Raw genomic sequence first — 12,049 nt, forward strand, 5'->3', positions numbered from 1 at the left:
CAATTCATTTTGTAATCGATACGCGGACTATTTACTTGACAAACGTTAACAAAAATGTATCGCCAAAGATACGAATCTCTTAGCCAGGGCCGAAACACGATTTTTATTTCGTTGTAGGAAAGTAGCTATAGCGAACAATGCAACGACCAAGGCAAGGCCACGTCGAGATACTTGCATGGAAACGAGCGCGTGCGAGGATGTGTAAACGTCAGACACACCCATGATTTATGACAACCAACGAAACGGTTATGCCGGAATACTTGGGCTCCGAAAATGAAAATGCTCGGATGACGCGCCTGTAAAATTGCCCCAGATGCATTTACTACGTGACGGGAATAGAACCGGTGCACGTTCAGCCCTACCACTTTTTCTATGGAATCCCGTGATACGGTTAGAAAAACAGCGAATCGACTCTGACATTCCGTAAAGCGGCTCCCAAGTTTCATACTTCTACGCTCTTTTGTCTCGAGAAACGAAGATATTTAAGACCGAAGTAACTTAACGGAGTTTAAAGCGAGGATTTATGCCGAAAGAGCATCTACTTTGACTTTGCGAGCTCGTAGTACTCACCGAAAGATGTAAAAAAATGTGCAATCAAGATAAAGCTGATCGTTTGCCGTTAAAAACGCAAAAAATTTTCCACCCGAATGTTTCTATTTCCATGGGAAATTGACATTTGCGAATTCGGTGCGATCACGCGTTTACCATTCGCTTCAAGCTCGCAACGTTCTTTCTTTATTCGCCACAAAATATGCAAAAGATTCGGACGATTAATCGGACGGTTCCATTTAAATATCGATACGACGAATACGAAATTCGATACATCGAGATGATTGATTCTAAAACCTACGCCGATCGGACATTTTCGGCTTCCCTCAGCAAACGATACAGGTTGGCAAAGTTTTCCACTCGCATTTTCTAACATTCTGTATGCGGTCAGATTACACGAAGACGTTTTGAATTCTCGAAGCTGATATCTTGAAACTGTTTGAATGGCGCAGCTTCTGACAAATGGATAAATCGTGAGACTGATACTACGTGGCCAGTCAGATCTCTCGACGTGAATCCATCGTGTTTTTGTTCGCGAGATCACCCGAGACTCACCTTCCGCCAAAGATCCACTGAAAATTCCTACATTCTCCGGGAATCGAACGAGATTTCCAGCAAAGCCGAGCAATTCAGAGTTGGACGCGTTGCATGGATCAAGAGATCAATGAAACCATGTTTTTGTAAAGAGTGTAACGTGACCAGTTTAAAAGAACAGAACCGACTTAAAGCCTAATATTCGCACGACCTCATAAATCACAAATTACCACTTTTATCTCGAAATACAAAAGACGCGAAACGACAGCGTTTGTAACGAAGTTTTCCATTCTTATCGAAAACGTTCTTTACAATCGATGCCATTAAACGTTAAATATTACAGGTACGACGTAATGCTTTCCAGGCTGAAAGAACAACAGCAGCGGCGGTTGCAGCGAAATCACCTTAACCCAAACTAATATGTAGTCTCGGCCACAAATTACATTGTATACGATGGCTTGTCGCTCAGGAAACCGCAAAAGTTTGCCAGGCATCAAAGAAGAAAATGTGTCAAAAACAAGGAAAGAGAGAGAGGCATGGTGTATTTTTAAATCCAATTAGCTCGTTAATGTCGTAATATAACTTCGACCATGCACGGAACGACGGAGTTCTGTCTTCCGCCGGAGGTAGAGCGAGCCTTTTCGAGAGAGAAAAAGCAATCTTCCCAAACAGCGACGCGGTCCTTGAGCAACTTCGTTCTCGTCGTGTGTAATGGAGGAAGTATAATGTCTCCATCAACGATTTCCCATTATGTTTGTCGCGGCTGCTTCTTCTCCACTCTCGTTTTTTCTTCCCTCAAATTCCTACGCTCCGTGAAACGTGCAACGAAAGCGGAAGAAAACGCACCTCTGTCGTGGAATAAACGTTCCTATTTGCCTGGCAACGAGTGCTCTTACGTCTCGAAATGCGTAGTCATCGTCGACCAAAGGGTTTCGATAGAGAACGGAATTTTAATCAACATGGTTTAACAACTAATTTAAAGAAACTATTTCAAAGGAGACATTGAAAGTTGCGAACAGAGATACCGCGTTCTTTGATTCCCGATTCGCTTTAAACATCGATAGAGCAAATGTTTTATAGGCGTCTAACGTTTAACGTATTTATGTAATTGCGAGTAGCTTAATGAATTTCGAAAGCAAAGCGCTAAAGCAGTAGCTGAAACCAAAGGGATTAGATCTTCAACTTGATCCCTCGACGATCTATTAATCTTCACTCTTAACACTTTCTCGTACACCGTCTCCGGTAGATCGACTTTAACATGCGAAGCTGAAATTCTGCTATATCACACGGGAGGAATAAATCACGTTAAAGGAATCTGATAAGAGTAAATGAAACAAGGGCGTAAACAGACAGAAGTTTATAAACAAACAAGGCGAATACGTAAATAAACAACTGGAAAACGAACAAATCGCGAGACTCCGAACCAACTAACCATGTATCTCGAATAATTAACAATTTACAATTAGCGTTCTGTATCGAATAACAAAACTGCCTGCTTGAAAATCAAAGAGCTCTTCTCTCGTTACCTGAAAGCCCGAGGCGAAAGGGTGTCAGCGGCTGAAACGTTCCGGACATACTTCATCCTCTGAGAGGAAGCGAAACACAGCTGGCAAGCTCCGCCGTTCCCCCATTAATTGACATAATTAAGCAATTAGGCGAGAAGCCGGGACGCGTACTGATACTTTAGTCGCAATAAGTTACCTAAAGTACGTATAATTTGGGAGATATGCAACGCTCTTAAGTCGCCATAGATTCGGGCTAATTGCGAAGTGGCGAGACGACCAAGTGGTATGGTAGCCGTCCCTTATACCTGCGAGTTTTGTCCAGAAAAGTACGTGAACCATTTCTACACGAACGAGAGAAACACCATTTGTAGCAGGAAGGATAAACCGTAAGTGAAACTTATGGAAAGTGCACGTGGACCGAGGTTCGACTCTGAATCTTAAAAAGCTTACGAAAGAAACGTCCAATTAAACGGGTCTACCGATCGAAGAACATTGATATCGCGCTTCGAGGGAGAATAAGATATTTTCCTACCATTTGCAGCTCGTGTTTACGTCTTCCACGCGGTTAGACGTCGTCGAACAGCGAAAATTCTTCGTCTACGTTGCGTAAAGCTCGAAGGGAGAGGAAAAGCGTCAAACTTTGTGGATGGGCAAATTATCTTCTAGCGTTTGCTACTCCGTTTTCTGTTCTTCTCTTTTGCTCGTTTGCGTTTGATTTGTCGCGAGAATGAAGATTACAATTATTATGATCGAAAAGAGTGGACAAACACTCGGTTAATCAGGATAGTGGACAAGACAATAACGGACAAATGGGTATCGATGGCGAGTGGACGTGTTTACTCGGTATCAATCGCTTCTGTATATTTACTTGGAAAATACAACATCGTATATATGCCATATTCTACTTCGTATAGCTTTATTACCAACTATATCTTGTGTTTTTCTAAGCGTGTGATTTTTGCAAGGTTTTTATGCGACGTGCCATTTATCACGCGAAATATCTTTCGACGAATCATAGGGGAGGCTATAAAAGTTAGGTCAATCGTACTCTTCCACTCGGCGAGTCGTCAAAATTGAATAACCCTTGGCTCGCGAAGCGAATGGGTACTTTTCAAGAAGCAGAACCTTGCTTCATCGACTCCATTATGAAACATCATCCGTATAAAGAGAATGCCAAGTTCTGACTTCCTTGCAACAGGTTGCGGTTTTCGCCTATCAACGCCTCTAGTGTCTCATTTTCGGGAAATAAAATACATCGGCTCTTTCGGATACATTGATACAATTTCTTCTACCTTTGTTTCACGATTGTCTTTTTTTCAGCACCTGCCTGCCAACGTAGATATTGTAAATATATAAGTATTTTTAGGAAGCTGATAATCTTTCTTTTGAACTGTAAAAAAAAGGGCAAAAGGTTGTTTGCGCTAACGTTAAAACATTTTTTACCCTCTACCGAACTAAGGCGTTGAGCCGGAATTAAGTAAACACAGAAGCAACAAAATTTTAACGAACCAACGTGAAAATGACCGGAGCAGTTTCGTCGGTAGATTTGATGAAAAAATATCGAAAAATCAAATCGGAAAATTGGCTTTGACACCGGAGGCTGTACGTTACGCGACCGTAAAATTCCCTGAAATATTCTTTCGCGTTGTAATGTTAAAAATCCAGAAGGTTTGTAATGGGCATGCGTCGACTACGTAACGCGACAAGAATAGGGTGCGTTATTGGCACGGTTTATAGCCAGAGGGATGCGTGCACAATGCACGTGTATTCGTCCTATCGTGGTGCACACGTGGTGAACACACGCGTACATAGAAACGCTGTCGGCTTTGAAGTGGCTCTTGCCTTCATTCCTGGGGTACAAGTCGGTTGCTATCTCGCACACCGTCCTATCGCCATGGTCGACGGATGTGTGTCCCAAAAGCCACACGCAGGAATGCAATGCCGAGAGGCTTCCGAACCAACCTCGAGAACGCACCGTCCGTGCTGCATTATCGTCAACCGAAAACGATCCGACCAGCTGTTAACGCGCTTGTATAATTGTTATTAATATATCCGCGATTTTCCATCTACCGTATGAAGCAGCTCGAATATGGAGGAATCTGTTTATGCAAATGGAATGGTTACGCCCAGTGAATCCAGTACAGAGTGAATTTTGATAAATACACGGATGTGAATATTGACGTTGTTGTTATTTCTCTTTCACGGATTTGGAGGCTGAATTGTAAATTGCAGTTGCAAATATAATAAAGTAAAGGTCGCGCGATAGAGACGTAGAGAAAGAGCGCGATAGACACGTTTCTATCGATTTTCCGATTTTAACGAACTGTACGATTAAACGGGGGAGCATAATACGACGTTTAACGTAACAAAGAAAACAACCAGTTTTGAAGTAGGTCTCTCGATAAAAATATCTGAAAAGTTTCAAGAGGACGATTTTGTTAATACGACATTGACTGACAGCGCAAAGAACTCTAAATGTGTTTCTCTGCGAAAATTAGGTAACGCGACCTTCTTTCCCTGTAATCTTGAAACTATTACGACAACGATATAAATATCTCAAATCGCTGATAATTTGAATTTGACAAAATTCTTCTCTCGGTTCTAAAATGTCAGAAGTTCTATTTAATTTTAAAATCATCTAATTGATATCTCTTCTTCTACGTATAATCATAAATCGAACTCGTGTCATAATTATCTTGCACGAAGAACAGAAACTATATTCGCCATTCGACAGGAAATATCTAAGGCAAACGATCGCGAAGTCGCTTTACGTTCTTACAACACTCGGTCTTGGAAACGATTTCACACCTGGAGTTAATTTGCCTCCCGGTTTCACCAGGCCCGAATCTGCCACCCCATCCGGCTAATAGAGGGGTTTAATTAACGACACGGAAGAATTTAATTCCGCGAGCGAGAGTTTTGGCAACAATGCCGAAGGAGATCAGGTATTCGATCGAGCGACGCCAGTTTCGCGACACCGTTCAAGACAATTCATGGAATTTCCCTCAAAGAAAGTTGCATCGTTGACTGTACGTAACTGTCGGGATAAAAGCGGGAACAATGGCTTATCTCGAGACATTTTCTATCGTTTTTCGTCTCCCTCTGGTGCGTTACTCGTCGATAGTCGCGAAAATATCAACGACGAATACGAAATCCGCCGGAAAAAGAATCAACGCCGCGTATATATCAGCCGATTGCATTCATCCACGTACATCTGTCTGAGAAATAAACTGGTACGCGATATGAGAATCTGAACGACCATTGTACTTTAAGACGAAGCGATACTTTCTGGCTGAAACGTTAGCTTCGATGCACTTTCGAGCCTTCGAAAAGATTCCACGGTAATTTTACGCGGAGATAGGAAACGTTTACGTAAAGTAGAAAGGAACTCTGAATGTTTCATGAAGTCGTTTTTGCACGGTTAACTTTTGACGGTAACATCGGACGTTCCTCGCGTATTTCTTTTCTCCGAGAAACCAGAGGACGACGTTTAATAGATTTCAAGTGGAATCTTCGCTAATCGTAGATATCGTATTTGCTTTATATTCGAATACTCGCTACGTCGAATGGTAATGTAAATCGGTGCATCAACAATGATATATTTTCGATTTACTTTTAATTACAAAGCAATCGTAATATCCGATTTGTTCCTCTATCCAATTTCCTACGTACGAGGAACGTTAGTGGTTCAACGTATAATATAAAAAGTTAGGAACGCGTTTCTACGTAGAAACAAAGTAGAAGAAGGCACGGAACAATTCGAGCGTATAATACAGGCGATGCATAGAAGAAAGAAACGGCGGTGAAACGCGAGAGCGTTAGCATGTCAGTGTTTCGTGCTGATAATTAAAGGCTGCGAGGGAACAGCAGCACTTCAGACTAGGTGGGCATTTGCCGCGGTTTGATAACGTGACCGTTATGAAAAATCTGCTGTGGAGAGGTTGGCCAAAATACGGCCGCCTTTCGATATACCCGAGGTTGCCGTGTCGAGCCACTTCAGCATCGGTTCAATCTCTAGGAGGCACGTGCACGCCAGCCAAGACGGGAAACCAGACATCGGGCTGCTACCCGTAAACCGACAGCTTGCGAGTACGAGCGATTTTTAGATCGATAAAACGGCCACCTTTTTATTTTTCTATGTACCGCCGAACGATAAACTTGGCCAACTTTGGACGCACAATTTTTCTTCCAGTATATACGTTCCGATCAAGTTAAAGAGAGACGAATTACAAGTTTTCACCTCGACGTCGCAAGTTCCATACGAAGTAGAGTTTTTACAAGGATATGAAGTAGTGTCACGACACCGAATTTTTTTTTCCTGTCCATTCAAATTATATTAGATTGTCCTGTTATTATTGCACGATCAGTGTTACATATTTTATATCCAGGAATAACAATTTCTTCGATCTCTATCGTATTATTCATTGGCATAGTGGAATTATTAACGCAACTGGACGAAAAATTCACCGATTCCATGGAAACGATGTATACGATTGCCATACTGCGGATGATTGCGCGTATATATAAAACTTGAAGATGCAAAAACGTATCATCGAAAAAGATAGAGAATAATACGTTTTAAGCGAAAGAAAGAAGAGAACGCTAGATTCGTTAGTACCTTCTTATATCTACGAAAGACACGAATTTGCGTCAACGTCCATGATTCTGATAATTCTGATAATCACGCGAAACCAAGACATTTAATAGCGCGAAATACGGTAAAAGGGGGCGCAGGTGCGATTAATAAGAATGCTGGAGGAGAAACGTAGCTTGCGACGTATAACGCAAGAGACGGGAACCAACTGGTTGATACGCCCGGTATGCGAACCCTTTCTTCCCTATTTCACGCAGAGTGGGCGGCCTGCTGAAAACAATGGACGAAAGAATCGTCTGGCTATAATGCACGGGCGCAGTACCAGACGGGACTGACAAGTACCGGCACGCTAATATAGAAGGAACAATGCGACATCGGCGGGAGAGAGAGTTTTCCAGGGCTCTTGAAACAATTAACGGCATCGCCGTTAATCTCCGCGCTCGACCCTCTATTGCGTCAATCCGCGCCAGATTCGCGGGGATTTAAAAAGTTTCCAAATCAATCGGATCCCTCGCTCGCCCCAAACGGTTAACCGAGCTAATTTCCAATCCACCCAGATAGACCAACGAGTCGTCAATTAACGGCTGGAATTACCGTGAAGAGAAAATATTCGGCAGTCGATGCTTGTCGAGTGATCGAGAATCGAGTACTAGCGTTACGGTATGGAAAACGCACGTGGAACGATCCGAAGAACTCGCGCCGTTAGATTAGCACGCTCGATGCCACGTAGAAAGTCGATCGCGATTAACAATCGAAGAATCGTCGGAGTTTAAAGATCTTGAGAAAATGAAATCGCGTCAATGTTTCGCCGTTGATTGCTTCGAGCACGGTTATTATATGACTATGATTACTATGATTATATAAATTTATTTATTTATTTATCGATTGCCCCGTACAGTTATATCGTTTAATTTAAGAATATAATCCCAGAAGCGGGATTATAACCATTTCCTGAGCATTCGCTTTCACTGGATCATTAGACTCACAAATTGCTGGTCTTTTCAGTGCATTCGTAAGTCGTTTCGCTTCGATAGAGCTCTATCGAACATAGAAATTTCAAGCCTAGCTTTCAAGTGCCGATTAAATTTAAAAAAAAAAAAAAAAAAAAGGAACTGAAGTCTTATAAACGCGACGGTAGTCGACCAAAGCGAAGGCAAAGAACGACCGTCAAAGTGTTAAACAAGGATAAATTATTTTACTTTATTTTATATTTCATGAGTAAAAGCTGTCTATAACCTAATATTCCTACTATATCATTAGAATGATGTTCGGATATCCGATCACTTATTACGGAATCAAGTTGCAGGTAGAAGAAAAGACAAATTGACGATTTCATAAGAACACCGCTGACAGAGGAGAAATCCTTTGCACGCGATCCGTTCAATCGGACGTAAGAAACGATTGAAAAGAACGGCTTGGAGCAAGATACTTCGTATAATAAGTAGCTGTCCCGTGGAACAGATGGTTCAATTTATTACAAGCTTTGGTCGAACAATCAAGGCCGATAATTAAACTTCTGAAATTTGCTGGGGCCTGAAAAGTGCTTGGCAAGCAGTAACCGTGCACCCTTATCAATTCCGACGACAAAAACTTATTAAGGTCGTTGGCTATCGATACGGATATCGATCTTCCGCAATGACGATATTCTCATTACCAATCTCGTCCTACGTTCGTTTCACGATTTAACTGATAATAAATTATCACCTGTCCTAACGAATAGCGCTCGTAATTCGAAATACTTGAGAATTGTAAGCTGTGAATAACCGCGTAACGGGAATTAGGTTGGAGCGAGTCGAATTAAATAGAAACGCGAAATAAAAATTTCTGAATGCTGAAACGGGTTATAATAAGGGAAAAGGGAATGAGCTTACCTTTGCCGTGCACTTGCTGTCTATTGGTGTCCGCACGCAGCGCTTCCGCGGTGTGCACCAGCTCGTCCAGCTGCGGCTTTTTCTGTCCCAGCTCTCGTAGGACATCCTGCGCAAGCAAACCAGACATTCGTGGATTAATATCGCCTTTAAAACGTTGTACTTACGATTTTCAAAATTGCCCACGTATTAAAATAAAACAGCCTTGTTTCCTCGGTTTTATTCGCTTCTTCAGCGATCTACGAATTTCAGAAATCTTCCCCGCTTTTCAAAGGGAATCAGATTAAAGATAAAACGTAAAATTCGACAATGAGCTGCTAAAATCGTCGACAAGTCGGATCGCAACGACAGGTTCGGATTTTTATTTTACGAAACGTTTTTTCCCACTTTTATCCAGAAATATTCAGAAATATCGGCGAAGCGAAAACGTTTCCATCAAACGTTCCGCGAAAGCTTCGGGTCGATCACCTGTTTCTGCCTCTTCGTTGTAGCTGCTTTCTGCTACACGGGCCTATCGATCGGTCGTAGACATCCTAGAAACCGAGCTACCATTTTCGCAGTCCATTGTTGCAAGCACAGGAGCCCCGGCTTTTTGAAAACCTAATTAGCATATTGCGAACGAAACGCGTATTATTACCCGGCCCTGTCATCCCGTGTAATTATACTGCGTAATAAAATCACGCGAAACGACAACTAATTAAAACTTGACGCTTTATATTCGATGGAAGATACAAATGCAGATGACTTACTCGCATCGTTGTTACTTCTCGGTGCGAAACAGTAAACATCGAACAATAATGAACGAACGTCAAAACTTTCGAACAGAAAACGTGACCAGAATCGGGTATATTTTAAGATAATTAAAAATATAAATTAATGTAATGGGCTCACAGCACAGCGACGCAAGAGACATTTTCTCGCGAATGTAAATAAGAGTAGCGTACGATAAAAAATTAATAGATTCGTCTGAGGAATCACAGATAACGTAAAAAGTATAGCTTTAAGATAAAAATGTTACTAATCGCGATGTTCGTTACTCCAAGCAAATTTTCCCTAGCGTGATAAAGCTAGACGACAATCTCTGAATAAAATATGCAAATAAGCGTGTACGCTGGAAGGAGCTACGAAAAGCTCAGAGCTCTTTCCTGTACCTTAAGCGTAACAAGAACCGAAGAATTTCGCCTTTGTGATTTTCTAGTACACCGTGCGTCAGCTTCGATCAATGTATGTACGTACTTATTTCCCGTTGACAGGTACGATATTCTCGTCACTCGCGTTCAACGTTCGCGTTCTATTAAACGTCTCGTTCATCACGCGTAAGAGAATATGACAGAAGAATTCAGGAAGAAGAAAGGTAAAACAGAGTGCGAATGTTCGAAGAAGAAAGTCACGGTGGCGTGCGGTGCCGTATTCGGAGGAAAATGTTTATCGAACCAGAGGTGTTCTGCGGATTACGAAAACAATAACCGCGTTAAGTCTTGCTAATCTGCAGCAGGCCGAGATAAAAGGACAAGCCGAACGACTGGCTGCCTCGCGCTTCACTACACCGAATTCTAATCCTGTTCTCGCGTTCTCGCCTAACGATCAAATTAATTTTCCTATGGTCGACTAACCGTGAAACGTTCAACCTCCCTCCGTTCCGCGAAAAGGGAACACTGTTCATTTAACGTCATTACGTTTCCTTCCGTTGGTAACGGTGAACTGCGCGATGAGAGTGGAATTCAGATGAATTATGGACCGATTACCAGCCATGGAAAAGCAGGAATTCAAATTATTCATTCGCCTCGTTAGCAAATCTCTTAGCTCAACCAGGTTGAAACAACACCGCGTGCACGTACTGTATGGCGTGGTGTATCGTAAAATTTAGTTATAAAATCAACGAAAGGAACGATTTAAACGACGATCGATATATCGAATATCTTAATAGTCCCCGAGGAGAGCGCTTTTTATTATCGGACAGGCTCGTCCAATTTCGCTCGATGCCGAACCGACTCTTTGCTGGCTACGTGTCGTCGAATTAACCAGATCGGCCTGGATTACTCGGTTAATCTTGGTAATCCGTTTTCTTTCCTTTCGTCGATAGATGATTCTTTTTTAACTTCCTATCGAGACGAATAGTTAAATTATCCAACGTGCTCTTTGATGGATTACGAATTATGATTTTATACGTTTTGTTGATAATTTATTTATCGGAGAGTACGAGCTAATTTGTTACACGATCGCCAATATAATCGAAATCGATTTTTTCGTTAACTTTCAGTTCCGTGATCGTAATAATCTCTGATTAAAGTATCGGATTAATCGATTGCTTCGCTTTCCGCGAGCTCGGATATTCTTTAAGGAGATCGATCTTCCGTTTTTAACGCGAGCATCGTGCAACCACACACAAACGAAGTTATTTATAAGCCTCGCGTGTAATCGATCGTGCGTTACTTCCGTGTCACTGGCGGCATGGAAAACTCGCCGGTATACGGAGGAAGCGAGACTCAAGAAAGCTCGACGAGACTACGAAAATATGGAAACCACCAGACGTCCGGTATAATGTATGGTGATGCATCGCGTCGTTATGTAGATACAAAGTTAAAGACGAGAGTGCTTCCCATAGACGTTGGATAATGGCGACTTCGTCGTGCGTGAAACGAACTGTACTAATACCACGTGAAAATGCAACGCGATTTATGGGTCGAGTGCAGCGAAGAGAGCGGCGACAAGGACATGTGCACAGTCGAACTTTACGCGGACGTACTTTGCCCGCGTTACGAAACAACGCTGTTGTTATTCCGACATACCTCGATGACGGTGAGTACACGGTCATTTTGTATGTATGTTACACAATGTGTTACACAATACAGTTGCATCAATGAATCATGTGTTTTCCTGCAGTTCGTTCATAAATCCTTGGGTCGTGATATTATCGAGAATTTCAATTCGCGATCTCTAGAGCTTTAGGGATCTGGAATTTCCGAATTCTTCGCGAGTTCTCCAATATTCTAGAGTGC

At 42.2% G+C, this 12,049-nt stretch overlaps 1 protein-coding gene across 10 annotated transcripts in view; it reads right to left on the minus strand.

Moving 5' to 3' along the window:
* The window catches only part of LOC126919089 (dystrophin, isoforms A/C/F/G/H), a 434,304-nt gene that overhangs the window by 324,939 nt on the left and 97,316 nt on the right, over positions 1-12,049 (minus strand). For all 10 annotated transcript variants that reach the window (XM_050727761.1, XM_050727759.1, XM_050727760.1 and 7 more), the window contains one exon: positions 9,054-9,159. In XM_050727761.1, coding sequence (XP_050583718.1) covers positions 9,054-9,159 — 106 coding nt within the window. The remainder of the gene's footprint in view (positions 1-9,053; positions 9,160-12,049) is intronic.

The sequence above is a fragment of the Bombus affinis genome, chromosome 8, assembly GCF_024516045.1.
Source record: "Bombus affinis isolate iyBomAffi1 chromosome 8, iyBomAffi1.2, whole genome shotgun sequence".
In the NCBI taxonomy this organism is placed as follows: Eukaryota; Metazoa; Arthropoda; class Insecta; order Hymenoptera; family Apidae; genus Bombus; species Bombus affinis.